General features: G+C 29.1%; 1 protein-coding gene across 1 annotated transcript in view; it reads right to left on the bottom strand.

Annotated features, from left to right (window-relative positions):
* LOC129915042 (transmembrane protease serine 9-like) overlaps positions 1–20,649 on the bottom strand; it is an 83,551-nt gene that overhangs the window by 23,406 nt on the left and 39,496 nt on the right. Inside the window, exons 11-13 of the mRNA XM_055994497.1 lie at positions 16,244–16,526; positions 9,568–9,954; positions 9,150–9,504 (exon numbers count right to left, since the gene is read on the bottom strand). Of these exons, the coding sequence (XP_055850472.1) occupies positions 9,150–9,504; positions 9,568–9,954; positions 16,244–16,526 (1,025 nt within the window). The remainder of the gene's footprint in view (positions 1–9,149; positions 9,505–9,567; positions 9,955–16,243; positions 16,527–20,649) is intronic.

Here is a 20,649-nt window from a genome sequence, read left to right as displayed (position 1 = left end):
TTCTGTATCTTAATAAAAATTTCTGTATCAATATAATTATTAAGGTGGGTCGTTTATGGGTTTTTTTTTCGAATTTCAAATCGTAATAGCGCGGAAAAGTTGTGAATGGTGAAGACTAAGAAGGGGTTAAAAAATAATCAAAATGGGTTAATATCTTCAATCCGCGCATCGGCTGTAAAGATTGAAAAAAATATTTTAAAAAATGGTATTTTTACAAAAAAAATTTAAACACCCTAATATCTTTTTTTTTTAATAAAATAGCTTTGGGCAACCTTTATATTAGCTAAATATTAAGTAGATAAAATTGTTCAAATTGGGAAATATGGCAAAATTCCTATTTTTACGATTTTTTTAAATGGTTTCTTTAGACTATTTGGTAAATTATTATTTTTACCAAATTTGAATTAAAAATGAAGTTGACACAATCAGTGAATGCTATGAATTCGTTAAAGATTTGAAAATCCGTCGGTCAAGAGTGAGTGGTGCTTTATGGCGTCAAAAATCATTTACACGGCCATTTCTTGACGAAAAGTCATGAAATTTGGGACAGTGAAGCATATTAGTATGAGAAATACGAAAAATCTTCCAACTTTTATTTTTTCAAAATTGTGGTTCCAAAATGGTGGACAGAATAAGCGTTTATAGAATTTTCTTTTACAAAACTGAATATAAGCTAGAAATTTAGCTAAATTGATGTCAAAAAGATGTTCGCTCTTGGATTTGTTTAGAACTGTTCATATTCAATGAAAAAAAAAATTAAAAAAATTCAAAACAAAGAACAAAACGTACCAAAGTAGTAAAAAACACTTTTATACCCTTTTTATGCTATTTCTTGGATTTTTTGATTAAATGAGCCTATTTTTTTACATCTTTCCTATTTCGTTTCATGAAAACATAGTTGCCAAATATATAACGCCAAAATAATCAACTTTATGTGAAAATAAATAAGAAAGATGTAAAAAATGTGCTAATTTAATCAAAAAATCCAAGAAATAGCCTAAAAAGGGTATAAAAGTGTTTTTTTACTACTTTTATTCAATTTACAAATAAAGCAAAACAGTATTAATAAAATGCACGACTGGGTCGCACGAACTTGCTCTTAGAGTTAAAGTTGCTTAAATTGTTAAGACTTTTTATATAGAAATTTGGAAAAAAAATAAAATTCGTTTTTTAAAAAAATTAAATAAAATCTGAAATCAAATTGCCCTCCAAAACAAGTATGCAGTTTTGATTGATATATTAACATGCATTTTTAGAAAAAAAAATTTCAAAATCGTTAGAGCCGTTTTTTAAAAAACTAATTTTTTATAAATAATTTTTTAGAAAAAAAGTTCTAAAATAAAATTGGTATGCCATTTTGTAGAAATCTTTAATCAACATCTAAAAACAAAATTTCAAAAAAATTCAATGTCCCGTTTTCGAAAATTTGATTTTTCAAAAAAAAATTTTCAAAATTTTTTTAAAAATCCAAAAATTATTTTTTTCAAAATTTTATTTTTGGCTTATATTTAAATTATATAAATGCTTTTTCACAAAAAGTTTCGTTGAAATCGAATAAGCGGTTTCGGAGATAATCCGATTTGAAAAAAACGGTTCTATCGCAGGTACCGTTAATAATGATTTTCCAAAAAAAAATTTTTCATTAAAAGGTAGACCTTAACTTAAAACTAACGTTTGAATTTTTTAAACAAAATCGTTGGAGCCGTTTTCGAGATATTTCAATTTTACTAAAATCAGTATATGACAAGTACCGTTAATTTTGGTCCAAAAAAATTAATTCCAAAAACCCCTCTGGAGAGTCGCCAAATAACGCTACATACCAAGTTTGACATTAATCGGTCCATCCGTTTAGGCTGTAGGTCCTTATACAGACAGACAGACAGACAGACAGACAGACAGACAGACAGACGGACTTCCGGGACCCACTTTTTTGGCATTCTCTACCATCGTAATGTCATGGAAAAATGTTATCTCAACTTTTTTTTTTTGTACGAATGCATAACTTGATATATAGTACCTATATCGCAAGTAAAAAAATACTAACTAACTTTCTTAAATAGTCCAAGTTTTTGAAGTTATACTTCTTATGGGAGGGTGGGTATGAAAATTTACTTTTTGACAAGAATGTCAAAGGGATTATGACGCGATCACCCTGGGTAGCAGGGCTGTCGTTTCACCTTTAGAGTAGGCAGTACTTTAGTATTTAAAAATTTAGTACGCCGCAGTACGGCAAACATAAAACACACAACACGTTGCAAGTTACATGTTTCATGTGGCAAGTTGCATGTGGCAAGTCGTATGTGGCAAGTTGTATGTGGCAAGTTGCGTGTAGCAAGTTCCATGTGGCAAGTTGCGTATGGCAAGTTGCGTGTGGCAAGTTACATGTGGCAAGTTGCATGTGGCAAGTCGCATTTGGTAATTTCCATGTGGCAAGTTGCCAGGGTTGCAAAAAGCTCACATTTCAGCTCAGCTCACAGCTCAGCTCAAATTTGAGCTAGGTACCATAGCTTAGCTCATTTGAGCTGAGCTGAAAGTGAGCGCCCCAACTTCCAACGCCTATATCTCGGAATTTTGAAAAAAATTAAAAAAAATTTTTTGATGCCAAAAGGTAGCGGGGACTCTAACCTACATTTGGGTACAACTCTCATTCCTGTAGGTCTACGCGTTCTCAAACCGGGAGAACTTAAAAGTAAAAAAAAAATAGGCACGATTCTGAAAAAATAGGCATGATGTGGCGGTTTAACATGGAAGGCGATTTTTTAAAAATCTGATAATGTGCAAAGCGTAGGCCCATGACACAAGCTATCATTTGGCATCACTCCCAAAAATTGCTCTCAAGCGGTTTAATTTCCAGGAGCGTTCAAAGATTCGGGGATTTTTCGAAAAAAAAATTTACCCCAACTTTCAAACGCGATTTTCTCGGAATTTTGAAAAAAATCGAAAAACCGGATTATACCACAATCGGGTAGCTGAGAATATAAGCTTTCATATGGCACCACTCCACTGTCTCTAGATCAAAGCGTTCAGCTCCCAGAAGTTTTTTCGCGCCCCCAACTTCCAACGCCTATATCGTGGAATTTTGAAGAAAATGAATAAAATTTTTGATGCCAAAAGATAGCGGGGACTCTAACCTACATTTGAGTACAACTCCCATTCCTGTAGGTCCACGCGTTCTCAAACCGGGAGAACTTAAAAGTAAAAAAAATAGGCGCGATTCTGAAAAAATAGGCATGATGTGGCGGTTTAACATGGAAGGCGATTTTTTAAAAATCTGATAATGTGCAAAGCGTAGGCCCATGACATAAGCTATCATTTGGCATCACTCCCAAAAATTGCTCTAAAGCGGTTTAGCTTCCAGGAGCGTTTAAAGATTCGGGGATTTTTCGAAAAAAAAATGTACCCCAACTTTCAAAACCGATTTTCTCGGAATTTTGAAAAAAGTCGTTAAGCGTATACCGTACGTTCTGAACCGCACAACATGTGTAAATTTCACAGAATAAATTGAAAACTACATGGACGCAATTAGGATGAAAGAATTAATTTATTGTTCACTTGATAAAAATGTAAAAAAAACAAGTGGGGATTAATTACTTAATAATAGAAATTAAAAATATCAAATGAAATTCATTTACATAAAACTGAATGAGAAGTATAACTTCAGTCGCGTGTACATGTGTACACACACTCTTTTTTAATTGTCTTACTTTTTAACTAAACTTCAAAGTTGTTTTACAGAATTTTAAAATACATAATTTTGGAATACGAATTTTGGCACATACAGAATTTTGACCCCAACCGAAATTATTGCTTTTCTTATAAAATTAATTTAATATTCAATTTTGGATAAATTAATAGATTTTGTAATTATGAATGTATTTTCGAAAATATTTAACATTAAAACATTTTTCTTAAACTTTTTTATTTATTAATTTATAAAATTTAAAGGAATATTAAAAAAAGTAAGTAGCAAATTTGAGCTAGGAATAACAAATGTAGGTATTAAAAAATATTTTGTTATTCTGAAAATAAATAAACAAGTGAGAGGGAGGTTTCTAAACCTTTTTAATTTAAAGCAGAATTTTGTGAAATAGAATTATGAAAATCGGAATTTTTAAAAGCAAATTTTTTGTAAAAAGAAAACAGGGTTTTTCAGAGCAAAATACAAACAATAATAAACACATTTTCTCGAACAGTTGTTAGTGTATTTCTCTTTGAACAAAAGTCTCTATTTTTGTTTGTTTTTTTTACTCTGAAAAAATTTGTTTTGTTAAATTCAAATTTTAATATTTTTCGATCTAACTTCAACTTTGGAAACTTTTATACCTTTTTGAAAACTGCAATATCGGGAAAAGTTTTTAAAATAGTTTTTAAAATATCTACAAAACTCGCCGGTAAGGAGCAGAAGTTTCGTTACTAAATGCATCTTGTTTCAATGTTTATAATTTTCTTATTTTACTTGTCTTAAAAAATCGTGTTATTTTAGTTATAACACTATACGTTTCAACGTACGATATCAGCTTCAATGTTATTTGCTTGAAGTTACTGAATTGTCATAATATGCATCTTCTTTGCAAAGTTCATATAAGTACTTATATAATACCTAGATAATGACATTTTTGAAATTGAATACAATTAATAAAAGGTTAAATTAGTGCTTGTTCCAAAACAGTGTATGGTCTACTTTACTAGTTTTTGCATTTCCTTTGGTCAACTATCTAAATCGATGTTACTTAAATAATTGAAAATTAATTTGCGCTATCCTAAAAGAACCACCTGAGTATAATCAATTTAAAGTCCAAAATAAATCAACCTGCAAAAATCAAATGTGACTACCACCACTGTTTCTTTATTAACTATTTCCTGGTTCAAAAAGTCAATTCAGAAGCTTAAATAGACATTTTGCATGGATATTAGATCGGTATTCCATCATCATGAAGCGCCTATAAATCGATCAGACATTGGTTTATTTATTGAACATTAAGTGGATAAAAGATATAACATTGCGCAGCAATTCAATTCGTTCCGTTGCGTATATCTAGATTAAAAAAAAAAAAAAACACTTCAACGTGCGGTCTGTGTGCCCCATTCAATTTGCACAAAAGTAATTTTTTCTTATTTCTTTCCACACACACAAATAAAGATAAATCGTTTGCACTTCTCATTTCAACACTTTTCATGCTTTTGCAATATACTCAATCTACTCAGTTAACCACCAAAGTTGCTGCACCTAGATTTTTCAAGTAGCTTAAAGTACCAAAGAGATCGCGCAAATCACTTCTTTTACCACAAATTTGATAGCAGAGCTGTCGTTTAAGAAAGAGAAAAGAGCGAATAGATAAATGAAAAAAAGTAAAAAAAAAAATAAATAAAGAAAAACTTAAAAACCTGGAAAAAACCTCGAAAAAAATCAAAACATATTAAAATATTTTATTGAAGTTTGATGTTTTTACTTCAAGAGAAGACAGCACTGGTAACTCTTGCCGATCAAGTGCGAACACCAAAGCACCTCAATTCATTGCACAGATTCGATGCAACTAACATATAGAAGCAATACCTCAGCGACTTGTTGCATTATTATTTTTTCATGAAGCAAGTTCAATGGCGCAATTTTGCTCATTTGCGATGGAAACTATATATTCTAGTTAACCGTTACCCGGGGTAAGTTATTCACAAATAATGCATCCACACACTTGGCCGCGGACGGAATGTGCGCCTCCTAAGCAAAGAAGTTGTTTTAAGCCCCAAGAGCACCTTGATCACTATGGTGCAAGGAGTGTGTGTTGATGTTTTGCGGGCCTCTATTCACTGCTCTAACAAACCATGCGCCAACTTTCATGAGAGGTAAGCCATTCTGGTGGCTTAAAGGCCTCTTGGTCTCGGATTCGGTTCGAGTGCGGATTAAAAAAAGAGGCACGGCACACTATTATGACATGAAAGAGAGGGGTATTCAAGCCGAACATATTAGTGTTAGCAATGTGGTGCAATTGCCGGCTATTGCATAGCATGAGCAATTTTGTTATTATAAATTGAATGCAAATCTGAGTTGAGCATGATGGTGTTGTTGCTGGGAGAATATATTTTTGCCGACGTAATTAAATTTGCATGCAAGTGGTGTGCTGGCACTTTGGTGGAAAGATGATTTTGCATGTTTACTAATTGAGGCAGCTAAAGGTGCGATTCGTGTCTAAGAAATATAAATTCAAAAGAAATAACAAATTACGCGGAAGTAGAGCGTTTTGCAGGATGGGAAATTTTTTTTTAGTTTTTAAATATAATCAAATTTAATGACTTGCTTCATTGTTCGTTGAAAAAAAAGTATTTTTTTGTTGGATTCTCTTGGTTAATATAAAGGTAAAATAAGAATTCTTAATATTTAATCCAGCAATACAAAAAAACGAAATATATAAAGGGCTTGTTAAATAATGTTGATGTATGAAAATTTTTGTATATAGCTGCTACATTTTAAAGTGTTATGTTCGGTACGTTGTTTTATGTAGAGAAATAACATTACCAGGGCAGTGTACTTTGAAAAGAAAATTGAAGGTTTGCGCCTCAGCTCTTTTGTTTTTTTTTGACAAAAAAATTTAAAATCATGCATTTGATATTTGTATGTACTTTTGATTAAGATCAATACTCACAAAAGATATTGGGTTGTCTTTTCGCCATTATTCAGTGTTCAAATAATATTTTAATACAGTAAAATAAGGTGAAAAAAGGGGTAAATCTCGGAATGAATGCTAATAGAATTTTTTTTTCTCAATATCTTCGTTTTGGCATTCTATAACATACCTCAAAAGTCTAGAAAAATCTTTTGTCCGCGAGTAGCGATTTTCAAGGTCAAAGCGGGAAAGGAGATTTTCAAAATTAGCAATAATAGACAATGGTATTATATACACATATGAAACATGTCTTCGAGGTATTTTTTTAATGCTGATGCCAAAAAATCTAAAATCAAGACAATCTGACGTCTCTAAAAAAAGTTATACCAGTTTTTCATCTGTCAACCCATATTATTATAACAGTTGCAAACTTACTACCGAAAAACCCTTAAAAGCTTTGGTAGAGGAACCAAACTTTGCATGAAGGTTTTCATATTCATTATTATTAGGAATCAAAAAAATGCAATGAAAAAAATTGGTATTTTTTGAAAAAAGGGGAAATTTTGGGATATGCACTAAAAAACATCCTGGTACAATCTTGGAATTAGTGCTAATAGGCTAATTTTTTTGTTTCTATCTTTGTTTGGATATTCTATATCTTATGTCAAAAATCTAAAAAAATCTCATGTCCGCAAGTCCTAATTTTCCTGGTTTCTATTAGCATTCATTCCGAGGTGAAACATTTATTTGACTGGATTATTTCTTTTTTTAAGTATACATAATTTGATAGTTTTTGGTATTTCTTTTTCAACTTTTTTGATCGTTCTTTGTTCTCATATTTTTTTTTTTGTCTCATATTTTTTTTCATCAAAAACATTGTTTCCAGTTGTTGCCAGCGGCAAAAGTATTGTTTCCATAATTTATAAAGTATTACCGGAAATAAAAGCAATTGTTTTGGATTAATGCAGGAACATTAAAAAATTTCAATTCAATTTAATTTAAATAAAATAAAATAATTTTGAAAAAGCCAACCTTTGCGCTATTTAAGAAAAAAATAAATTTTAAAATAAATATAGGGTGTCCCGGAATGAGATAAGAAGATTTTAAGGGATGCTTCTTGGGTATATACTAAGAAAAAAATTGTTCTGCAAGGTTGATACCCTTTAGCGATGATTTAAGAAAACGCTTACTTTGGGATGCCTTTACTCATGTTAATGTTAATAACTCCGTTAATACTTATTATAAAAACTTCATTAATATTTTGATTTTTAGAAGAAATGCTATTCTTTGTACCTGCATTTAAAAAATGTTATTATCTTTTTTAATTGCTCAGATATTAATTTTTAAATGGAATTATTTTTTTCTTACCCATGATAATTTTTGACTTTGGGGCCGATTTTCTTCGATAAATGTGTTATAACTATAGTGTTTTATAAATTAATTCTTATGAAGAAAACAATAAAGAACAAAAATGTTGTTCACAAGTTTGCCAGAAAACTTATAGATTTTATAATATTTTTGAAAACCTGCACCAGGTAAAATTTCTTAAAAATGTGTTTTTTTGCTTTAGTAAAAAATGGGTAAAAATTTAAAATTTATTTTTGTAGTTTAAGTTTATAAAAATAAAGTTTCTTGTGTCCTGAAGTGTTCACTGTTGAACTTGATAAAAATGTAGTTTTTCAATTTTTTCTTCATTTTATCAAAAACTATAAGACATAGAAACATATAATTTTCATTAAGGAATCAATATTATGCAGTTAACTGTTGATATCAGTTAAATTCGTCTTTTAATTTACAGTCTTGAAAGAAAAGAATTTAAGATGTTTTTTTTTTTTAACTTTTTTCCCTAAATTTTGATTTTGAAATCAATTATTACAAAAACAATATAGCTAAAAAAAGCAAACTCTGGTTTAAATATTTTTTTTTATTTCGAAACAATTTTCTTTAAACTTTCACTGTCTCATAACTTCTACTCTTAAATCACGCCTGATTTTTAATTTATCTCAATTTATAAAGTTCAAGTTCAATTTTCAGTATTTGAAATATTGGATTCTGATATACTTTTTATACCATAAGACAACCTCAATTTATTTACCTTAGTCTTACTCTATGTCAAAACTCTCAATTGTTTTTGAGGACTTCTTACAATTATGTGTACCCGTTGCACCAACATTACGATTTTCAGTACTCCAAAAAATAAGATCGTCTAAGATAAGTCTTTTTGGTATTTTTTTTTAATAGATGTCCTAATTTTTTTTTACCTATTTCTCTTTAGCTGTACCTACCTCTACTAATAAAGATTTAAATTCCATACAGTCAAAAGTACATTGTAAAATTTTACAAATGTTAGCATTTCCAACAAAATGAACAAAATCATTACATAACTTCTGCTATTGATTCGAAATCAGTTTAAAATTAAGTTTTTTCTTCACTAACATACTCCAAAATCATAAACATCAAATAAATCTTTTTCTTAATATTCATTAATATTAACATAAATTACAAAATATTAAATTTAACAATTCACAAAAGTTCATTGTATCCAGTCGCTATGTACACAAACAAGTGTTTTCCAAGTTTGCCTTTATCCATGGAATAAATTTACTGACTCTCGTATACACTCCAGGGTATCCATCTCGCCCGCAACCAACACCCCACGAAACAATGCCTACAATGTAATATTTGACTCCATTCGAGAGTAAAAGCGGTCCACCACTGTCACCCTGGCACGAGTCCATTTTCGATCTACCCGCACACAACATACTCGAAGTAATTCGACTACTTTTGTATTTTTGATTCCTGCACTCGGTTATCGTTAGAATTGGAACCTTAACTTGGTTAACTATCGCTGGTAGTTCACCACCTTCAGATGTCCGTCCCCAGCCGACAACGGTTCCCGTTCTACCTGTTATCGAAGAAAACTAGATTGAAATTATAAATTTTATTTCTGATTTTTATTAATATTCACCAGCTGGGTCATAGTTGAGTCGAGGCAAGCAAATGGGCTTCATTATTTTCGAAAATATGATGGGTTTTCTTAGGCGCAGTAGAGCTATGTCATTATTGTAGGTATCCGGATCGAAGCTGCGATGCTTGACAATTGTTGTAACTGCTCTTTGTATGGCTTTGGATTCTGTGGTAATGTGTTGATCATGATCACCGAATATTACACGAATTTTCGATCTTCGAAGCTTCTTCACACAATGAGCCGCTGTTATGACATAGTCTTTGGTAAGAAGTGAGCCACCACAATGGAATTTACCATCGTAGACTATTCGAGCCATCCATGGGTATTGGTTGACGCCTGTTGGCTTACCACCAACAATTCGTATTTCTTCATTTGAATATCCACAATCTGAAATGAAACGAAGACATGTTGAGTATATGAATGCCTTAAAGTATGCAATAATGTTTATGAAATGTGGAATCTAAGTTTTTTCTTGATAAAAATTCACTCAAAGTTAATTGAAAGATATATACTCAATTTGAATTATATACTCAAAATGAGTTTGAAGAAAAAGAACTGCCAGGTCAAATTACTGAAAAAAGAATTTTATTTATTCAAGCAGGCTAGTTGATAGCCAAAAAATAATAACTTTTCTCCAAAAATCTTCAATTTTGAGTATAAATTATAGACTATCGTGTTAGCCGATTTAGCTCAGGTAAATATTTCGTATTTATGTTGAACTTTTACCAGTGGTGTAATTTTATAATTATGTAAATTACATAGTTGTACTTTTGTTCTGTTTGAAATTGCGTGTTTAATATTTAGATGAATTTTATTAAAGCGTACTATTGTTTTGAAAAGTATTTATCATAAAAAGGCTAAAACATTTTTTTTGGCTTGGTCCAATCGAGATATCTTTGGTCTCATTCGAGTCAGCATTAAGTTATTTAATATGAGGATTTTTTAGGCCTTAAACTTGTAATAGAGGATGAAATCCTGTGTCCATGCCAATCATAAATATTTATAAATTTCAATTTTTTTGACCCTAGCTCTTACTATCTTTCCTTGACAATTTTTTTGGAACAAAATACTTCTTTATTTGACAATTTTTTTTTTTAAATGTATATAATGGTATAATGGTAGAATTTAGTTTGCACTTTGTAATAAAGGCATGAAATCAGCATGATTCTACTAACCATATTGATCAATATAGATACATATTATGTATTATGTACATATATATTTTGGGAAATTGGGTCACTTAGATCAAAAACATTAGTTTTTCTGTGTGGCACATGTTTTGTTTTATTTTAAAGTACATCTTATAATTACATGATTTCGAGGTATTTTTTAACACCTGATCTAGCTATTATAACCAAAATCAAAATAATTTGAACATCATGTATAAAATAATTGGTCTGTTTATGGGTGTAATCTTTTACATTACCTACAACAATCTGAATATTATCGATTACTCATCGAAAGAAATAGTACACTAATATGTATATTTTGCGTAGAGCTATGTTTTTTTTTTAGTATGGTAATGGTACCCATTGCCTCACATGAAAAATGTATGTATTTTTTTTAACTTTATAAAAATATTTTTCATACTATGAGAATCAAAAATAAAAATATTTCTTAAATTTACCAAGAAATATCCCTTTTCCATGGAAAACTGAAATAGCTTGCTTTTATTTTTCATTAATTTTGCCATGATTTTTTATACAAATTAAAATTTTTAAATCTTTTTAAAAACATGACAAAATAATTGTTAAATTTGTGATACTGGTATGTAGTTTTTAACTTAGTAAGCATTATAACAATGGTTTAAAGATATTGGCCACTTAAAATTTAAATTGAAAAAATCCATCAATAATTTTAGTTCTTTTTAGTGGAGTAACTAAAGCTCAAAAATTGACAATATTAGGGAACCCGGCCGAACAGCTTAGATTTTGATGATCTTTTTTTTCAAACGTCGGTTATTAAAAATACTTTAAAGTCTATAGATTAAAAATTGCCGGTGTTGCCGTTTTGTTTTTTTAAATTTAATTGAAGATTTTTGTGAACAAAAACAAATTTTTTTCAAAAATTTTTCTCAAAATTCATAAATTAATTGATGCCTAAAGATTGTCTAGGAAATTCAAGGAAAGAAAATATATGGGAGTGAGGGACAATCTTCCATAGTTCAAGCGATAGATGCAATTTTCTTATTAATTGACTTCAAACACAAAAAAAAATATTTGAACACAACGGCAACACCTACAATATTCAAATATACATTTTTTAAAAGCTAGAAGCTTAGTCATGTATGTAAAACTAAAATTAAGTTAATTGAATAAACGGCTTTTGAAAGAATGGTAATTGAACTCAGATTTTTGAAAAAAAAAAATTATTGAAAAAATTTTAACATGTCGTTTTTTAAACTTGGTCGTAATATAAAATGCATTTATTTTCAAATTTTTTTGGCCACATTTATTATGATTTCAAATTATAAAAGGAAATATCAATATGTATTACGGTTTATGAAAAAAACTAAAAAATATTTCATTTTTGAAGAACTTTTTTTAATAAAAGTTTTGAAAAAAAATGTAACTTATTTTTTTTTTAAAGTTCAACATCTAAACATAAAATTATTTTTTATTCAATTAAAAACCCTTACTGTTGAAAGTTAAATAGCAAAAATTTAAAGTTCCTATTTACCACAGTCTTTGAGAAAATTAATTATTTCAATGCAAAAATTCAGTTTTAATAAAAAAAAAACCATTGAAATTGAAGTAATTTTTCATTTTTTTTTTCAAAAGTGTGATATATTTTACCTTTTTTGCTTCGAAATTCAACTGATAATATTTATGGTCAAAAATTTTTTTCAAATAAATTCATATTTTATTAGAAAAAGTTTGGAAAAAAGTCATTTTAAATTTTTCTAATAACATTTTTTTTTTAATTCTGAGTTTGAGGACCATTTTTTTAAAAAGTCTTGATTAAATTTAGTGGATTTAAATTTAAGAGATATGAATGAGCTTCTGGCTTTTTAAAAATGTATTTTAAAATATTGTAGGTGTTGCCGTTGTTTTCAAAATATTTTTTTTGTGTTTGAGGTCAGAATGTTAGAAAATTGCATTTATCGCTTAAACGATGGAAGATTGTCCCTTACTGCCTTTTATATATTTTCCTTAAATTACCTAGAGAATCTTTTGCTATCATTTGTTTTATGAAATTTAAGCAACAAAAATGGTTTAGTTAAAAAAAAAATTAATTTTAATTTTAAAAAACAATACGGCAACACCGGCAATTTTTAATCTATAGACTTTAAAATATTTTTAATTACCTACGTTTGAAAAAAAAAATCGTCAAAATCAGAGCTGTTCGGCCGGGTTCCCTAATAATTTGCTTTAGTTACTCTACTATTTAGAAATTCCGACAAGAGCGCTTATTGTGAATGGGTGAAAACCATTATTTTTAAATACAGCTTACAAAATTATCATTGATTCGACTTTTAGTCTTAGAAAATATTTGTACTTAACTTGTAAAATGCGGGCTTTTAATCAAATTAATTTTTAATTTTAAAATTAATTGAAAGCTGGTACTTCTCGTGTGCTCTCATTTTAATTGATCCAGATCTGGCCATGGAATCTAGCGAAAGAATTCTGTTTTTGTTTTTTTGTTCAACATTATAATCTCGTGAAGCTGAGTTGCCCAACAAACATTTTTTTTACAAGAGCGCTTGGTTTTTGAAAAAAAGGTTTTTTTTTTTTTGAAAAATAAATTTTTCTTGGGTTGGGGTCGAAATTCTGTATGTTGCAAAATTCTGTATTCAAAATACTGTATGCCAAAATACTGTATGTCAAAATTCTGTATGTGCAAAATGCTGTACGAACAAAATTCTGAAAGTCAAAATTCTGTATAGCAAAATTCTGGTTGGTCAAAATACTGTATTTCAAAATTCTGTACATCAAAATTCTGTATATCAAAATTCTGTAAAAATGCTGTAAAAAAATATCGTTTTGATAATGTAAAAAAGTGCGCGCGCACTTTTTTACATTATCAAAACGATATTTTTTTACAGCATTTTTACAGAATTTTGATATACAGTATTTTGCCGTGCAGAATTTTACAAAACAGAATTTTGCATGTCAGTATTTTGTTCATACAGTATTTTGACGTACAGAATTTTGTATTTACAGTATAATGACGTACAGAATTATGGTCTTACAGTATTTTGACCCCACAGAATTTTGTCGTACAGAATTTTGACAAGCAGAATTATGACCCGCTCCCATTTTTCTTAAACGGGCCTATGAATTTTCAGAAATCTAGTTTTATATGTCTGTTTTTTTTTTTTTTTATGATAAAATAAACTACTGATAAATTACTTTTATGGAAACTGTAAACTATAAATTAAAGAGAATCCTTTAACGATGATTTTTTTTATTGCTTGCTATACAAGCATTTGATTGGTTTACATTACTGGAGGTCAAAATCTTTTTAATAAAATGTTCGCTGTATTACACGCTGCGCTGTATTATTGCTCTTATGGAAAGGGTGGTTTTCAATAATATAGCTTGGTCTAGTTTTATGAAAAATATATACAAAACTGGAAGAAATTAGTATTAAAGGACAAAGTTAATTTATGTATGGGAGCTGGCCTTGGGACCAATAACGATGAGTCATATGTTATTGAAAAGGTATTTTTGCGTACATCAATTGCTTGTATCGCGACAAACTTCAATTCGCTGTGTGAAAAAAGTTATAGACATAAATGTAGAGCTGGGTAAGAATAGGAAATATTCGGAAAAACGGCCGTAGACTTACTAAGCTCACGAGGTTAGGGGTTCAAATTGGTGTCAAATGAAAGATAATTTGATAGAGAAAATGAAAAAATAGGGTTACCGCTTTTAAAATTGGAACTTCTAGGTGGCAACCCTATTTTAAAAGAAAAAATGGCATATAACATATTTTTGTAATATGATCAAATAAGAAAATTTTTTAAATGTCACACAAAAGCCTAAATAGTGAAAAAATCATTAAAATAATATTCGGAGTGTAGGCCTACAAATTGGCAACCCTATTTAAATTAAAAATAAAACAAAAAATACATAAAAAAATCTTTTTTGAAAATCTCTTGAGGTTGCCACCTAGAAGTTCCAATTTTTCTCTATCAACTTATCTTTCATTTGACACCAATTTGAACCCCTAAACTCGTGAGCTTAGTAAGTCTACGGCCGTTTCTCCGAATATTTCCTATATTTACCCAGCTCTATATTTATGTCTATAACTTTTTTCACACAGCGAATTGAAGTTTGTCGCCATACAAACAATTGATGTACGCAAAAATACCTTTTCAATGACATATGACTCATCGTTATTGGTCTCAGGGCCAAAATTACCATTGTCCTTTGTTTTTGAAATTATAAAAAATATCTATTCAACCATTGCAGTTAATTTCCAAACTAAGTATAAGCAATAAATTTCTTTTTTTTTAAATTTAAAAAAAAATATTTATTGAAAATAAAAAAATTTGCATAAAAAAATTATTGGAACTGAAAATATTTGCATTTACATTTTTATTGCAAATACAAATATTTTGAATTAAAAAAAAATTGTATTGCATATAAAAAATACTCAATGGAAAAGTGTGCATTAAATACTTTTTTTTAACATTCGTCGAATTCCTTACAATTTTGACTATTTGACCATACATAAGGTTCAAGTTGACATAGTATACAAATTTTGTTTTCAATGCAAATATTTTTCAGTTGCAATTATCTAAATTTTTTTTTTCAATGCAAAATATTTTTAGTTGCAATAAATATTTTTTTTTATGCAAATATTTTTTATTTGAAATAAATATTTGTTTTTAGTTTCATATATTATTTTTTTTAATTGATGCTTTTACAACCTCTAGTTAAGTTTTCTTACGAATCCTAAACCTGCCCTATGGCACCAATATTGTTCATTTCTTATAAATAAATTATAAAAGTATACAAATTAAATTAAAGCGACTTATATATAACTAGACATTATTTCCTCCGTTCTTGTTAGAATTAGAAAGAAAACTTTAATTATCGTAATGTAAGTTAATTATAGCATCCTTTTCTTGCACGAGATAAAAACTCATGCTCATATTCAATACAAAATTACTACGCTCAACCTCTTTTGTTACATAAGTCATTATGTATTACACATATGGGATGCAAACCCATCAAAATGTGCCCATTTACTTTTGTATAGTTGGGTTATAGGTTAAATTTTTAGTAGGAAGCAAATGGAAAGTGCAAAATACAATTTTATTTTAACAACCATATTACGTTTTGTTTACTTTTACGATTGGTGCAATGTTAAATGCAAACTCGAAGGCATTCAAATTCATATTTTTTAAACAGAAAGAGGGACTTAAAGAAATTATTAATTGGAAAAATTCTATTGATGATTTCTAGTAAATTCAACTGTTAATGTTGAACAGTATTTTATTTTTGAATTTAAGTGTCAAAGCTACAAAAACAAATGGAAAAATGGTTCCCGACTAAAGACTTAAGTAAACTGTGAAAACAACCAATATTGGGAGAACAAATTATCTCCCAAGGTTATGCCATTTGCCGACATGCGAATATAATTGCACTTCATAAATGTAAGATTCGTAAAAACTATTAGCACATATTAAGCATATTTTAAAACTCTTTAATTAATACTTACTCACCACAATCACAAGTCTTCACAAGACTCTCAACATTGGCATCTTCATCACCATCTGTTGTCTCATATCCCAATGCACTGCTAATTCCTGCTCCTATTCCAAAAATCGAATCAAAAAAGAAACGTCCAGTTCTATTATTTGTTTCCAACGATGATGATGATTGTGTTTCATATTCTAATCCAAAAGTACCATTAAATGCCGATATCACAGAAAACTCACATAAAACAAGGAGAACAATTAATAAATTACACCAGTTTACACTACAATTAATAGTTCTCATCATCTTCTTCCAATTTTTTTAACTTCCTTCGTTTTTTTTGTTATTTAAACAAACTCAAATAAAACTCACAAAATTCATATGGTAATACCATTAGATAATTATTATAAGCACCAATCTTGACATTCACATTGAATAAATACATTACAGCTTATTAAAGTTACACATGCACTCTAGTGCATCTTTTTTTCTTTTTCTTCTTATTAAATGTTGGTATTACAAAATCATTGAAGTTACAAAACAGACCACAACTTTTCAATTTAAGTTTGAAAATAAAACCAAAGATAGTAAAGAAGAATAAACAAATGGGCGTAATGAGAGGCACCGAAACGAATGTAATAACAAACAACAACAAAACTTTGTCCGAGTGTTTCGGTAGCTGCCACCGAACTGGGAACACTTGACCAACGAAACAAAATCGTTGCCACTCACAGCCAATCTTGAATGACCAACGATACGACAACGATGATAATAAGTTCAAAGAATTGGTGGTTCCGCTTGTAAATATGGACTATGTTTTTACACATTAAAAAAAAAAAACCGCACCGAACAAGTAAATGCGCAATATTTAATTTCACTTTCGTTTTCGTTTACACCGGTAAGCAACACAACTTGATTTATTTGTCGCTGGCTATGACAATGTTAAGATTGCTGCTGCAAGACTTTATGCCCATAAACAACAAACCGCAACCTGTTGTTATAATGTTGAGTAATCTCTCAAAGGCACAACTTTACTTTTCACTTTTCAATTTTTGTTGTTTGCAAGATTAAAAACAACAAAAACACTTTACTGCAGCAATTATAGTATTTGTTGCATTCACTGGTTCATTCAACTATAATTGTTAAACAATATTTGCAAAAAAAAATTAATTTGCAGCCAAAATGTAGTAGCACCATTCACACGCACTTCTAAAACAAAAGAGCTGAGTTGCGAACTTGATTTTGTGATAAACTCAAATTTGATGGGTTCGTTTTCATTTTGTCACTGAAATTCCAAATTAAATCACAACATACACAATTTCTCTTTCTCCCTTCGATTTTTATATATATGCAAATATGACCGAATTCAAGCTTAAAAAATTTTCACTTTTTTTTTTTTTTATTTTTTTTAATGACTCAACGAAAGTAGCGCAACATTTGAGATGAGTTAAGGTATGGTTATTTGTTTTTTAATTTTTATTTAATTTATTTTATCAAAATTTGATAGATTTTAAACATATATGTATTTTAAACTATAACGGTAATATTTTTTTTGTTAAAATACATAATAGACCTTGACCGAGGTCTATACCGAGCAAGTCGAGATATTTCTTATAACTAACTTTGGAGCCAAATTTCAAAATCAGCTGATGAAAGAAAATCTCACAAAAAAAGATGTTAATGGTCTCCCAACTATGCATCAACACATGAAAACTTGATCATAGTGTAAAGTGGAGGGATATAATACCTATAAGCTTTAAAAATAAGGAGAAAGATATTTGAAAACAGAAAAAAGTAGTTTGCGCTCTTTGGTGGTGTTTGATTTGTGTCAAAATTTCTTTTTTTTTAATTTATCGACTATTAAATCAAAACTTTGTATTATTTTGTGTCAAAACTTTAAGGGAAGGAAAGTGAGTACGAAAATTATACTCAAATTAGTAAACAAAATAAACAAAAAAAAAAACTCTCCCCTCTTATCACTTTTTTCTGATCGTTTATAAATTTTGGTGGTCTTTTTTTCTTCTCTTTTTCTTAATGATATTTTTTTTTTAAATAAATAAAATCCATTTCGTTTAAAAATAAATTAAAGAAAGAAAGAAAAAAAAAACTTTCGCTTATATTCTTTCATGAACACATATGAAGACCTTGCTGAGGAGTGAAAGTAAATTGGTTACCTCAAAATAATCCAACAAGTCACATACCATTCGGGGGAATAAGATTTAATTATGGTTCATAATGTGTAAACCCAGCGTATAGTTTAAAGAGTCTTTCTGTTTTGTTATTGTTGTATTTTTTTAAACATGTATGTATTTTGGTGGGGGGATTTGTTATTGGTGTAGAGGTTTAAGAGAGTATAATGTTTGTTTTACGGTTTTTTGGATGTCTTTTCCGGTGATTAAGAAAATGTGTGGTGTAACTTTATAAGATTTGGGAGAGGTGCTTGTTGGTCTTGTTAAATTTAATGAGTAGACAGACAAATACGTGTGAGGTCTAACATTTTGCAGTATGTTAATTTTTTTTAGTGTGGCTTTGACATGGAGAAGAATTAAAATCTGTAGGTAAGTAATATAGACAAGTTGTCGTTTATGGAGTGATAAATCATTTAGCAAAAGAAAGAAGAGATAAAATATTGTAATAATTTCATGTGACCCAACAAAATTTGAAAATCAGATCATGAACGATCTGCAGAAAGTTTTTAATGTTGATTGGGATATGATAAAGAGCGAGAATTTTAAGAAGCCTTGTAAAGGTAAAGATTTAAAGATGTTAAATCGCCTGCGGACGTTTACAAAATTATAAAAATTTATAAAATTTATATTATACAAAAGTCGTTAGTCTTTCTGAGGCTAAGAATTTGTTTTTTTTTTTTTTTTGTAAGTTTAGAAAAAAATTTAAAGACACCATAGTAGAGCTTTTTTTATGGGGCGTTTGATAACAAAAAAGAATTATAACATGCACAAGCACATGTAGGGGAAGGTGGCGGACAGTGAGACACCTTTTTTTCAAATTTGTATATCTTAGAATGTTTTCAAGATAGCTTAACAAAACTTTGAAGACAGTTTAAGACACATTTTATCTTAATGTTGCAAAAAATCTTGTAGTTAAAGAATGAATGAGAGCATCACATTGGACTAAAATGTAGAAAAAGTCAAAACGTCTCACTGTTTGCAAGGGTTGCGATCAGTGAGACATTCTTAGATGAAAAATAAATTTACGAAAATGTCAAATAATTAGGTAATTGACAAGTACATAATTAATTAATTTATGTTACTTTAACCCATTTTTTCAAATAAAAATAACAAAAAGCCCAAAAAAAATGAAAGAAAAAACACTTCGAAATTATATTGAAGTCATGCTAAAATAATAAATTTTTTTTAAATTTATATGTCTCACTGTTTGCTTTTTAAAAAATCTATGTCTCACTGTTTGCTTTTACAAAATGTCTCACTGTTTACTTTTTGTCATTTTTCGGAAAAATATAAAATTAGAAAAAACGAGAAGGAATTCTAATTACATGATATTTTTTTATGAAAGAACATATAAATATAATACATATGTAAAAAAAGTTCTGTCCACTAACCAGATTTTTTTGTGTTATACACTCCTTTTATAACACTCCAAAAACTACTTTCACCTGATTTTGGTTGATATTTTACGGTGTAGGAAAATGGACAGCTTTAATTTAGTCGGGACAAAATTAAAAGACGCAGACGGGGAAATAAACGTTTTGACCCAAACTAGCGTTACTGTGCTTATTTTCAGAAAAGAGAAAAATGGATTGTCTCACTGTTTGCACTGTCTCACTGTTCGCACCTTTCCCCTACACATTTCTTTTTGTTTTTTACAAGTTCTTAAGATAGTGGGCCATCTTTAGTTTTTTGAATTTCATAATTGAACTCATTTGTCTTGGTAAATATTGGTTTTACTTAAAAAAATTTGTAAAAGATATGTTTAAGAATAAAAATGGTTAATTCAATTTATAAGTTCAAGTGACCTCAACTCCAAAAATTTATAAAGCGTTTCGCCCAGGTACGACTTGAACTTATAAATTGAATTATATTTAATCGCTCCACTTAAAATAAAAATAATTTTAATAATTTTTTATTATTTTTGTTATTTTTTTCTTCGTTAAAAATGGTTAATGATAAATATTTCAACAACTTTGGCCATTAAACATATTTTTAAATGTTGAATATGTAAAAAGATATGTGCAAGAATTTGAAGATTTGAGGAAACCATAAGTCTCGTTTAAAAATTTCTACAACTTACCTACCATAGAAACAATTTATTTTACTTTTGTTATTAATGCTGCCTCAGTGGTTACAAAAGCTCAACCCACTGGCTATAAGCCGAGAATAACAGGGTCTTATCTCGAAAATTTTATATTTGACATTTTGATAAAAAACAATATGTAAATTATAAAAGAATCATT

Source organism: Episyrphus balteatus, chromosome 3 (genome assembly GCF_945859705.1).
Source record: "Episyrphus balteatus chromosome 3, idEpiBalt1.1, whole genome shotgun sequence".
Lineage (NCBI taxonomy): Eukaryota > Metazoa > Arthropoda > Insecta > Diptera > Syrphidae > Episyrphus > Episyrphus balteatus.
Note: the sequence above shows the minus strand (reverse complement) of the source record. Positions and strands in the feature narration are given on the sequence as shown.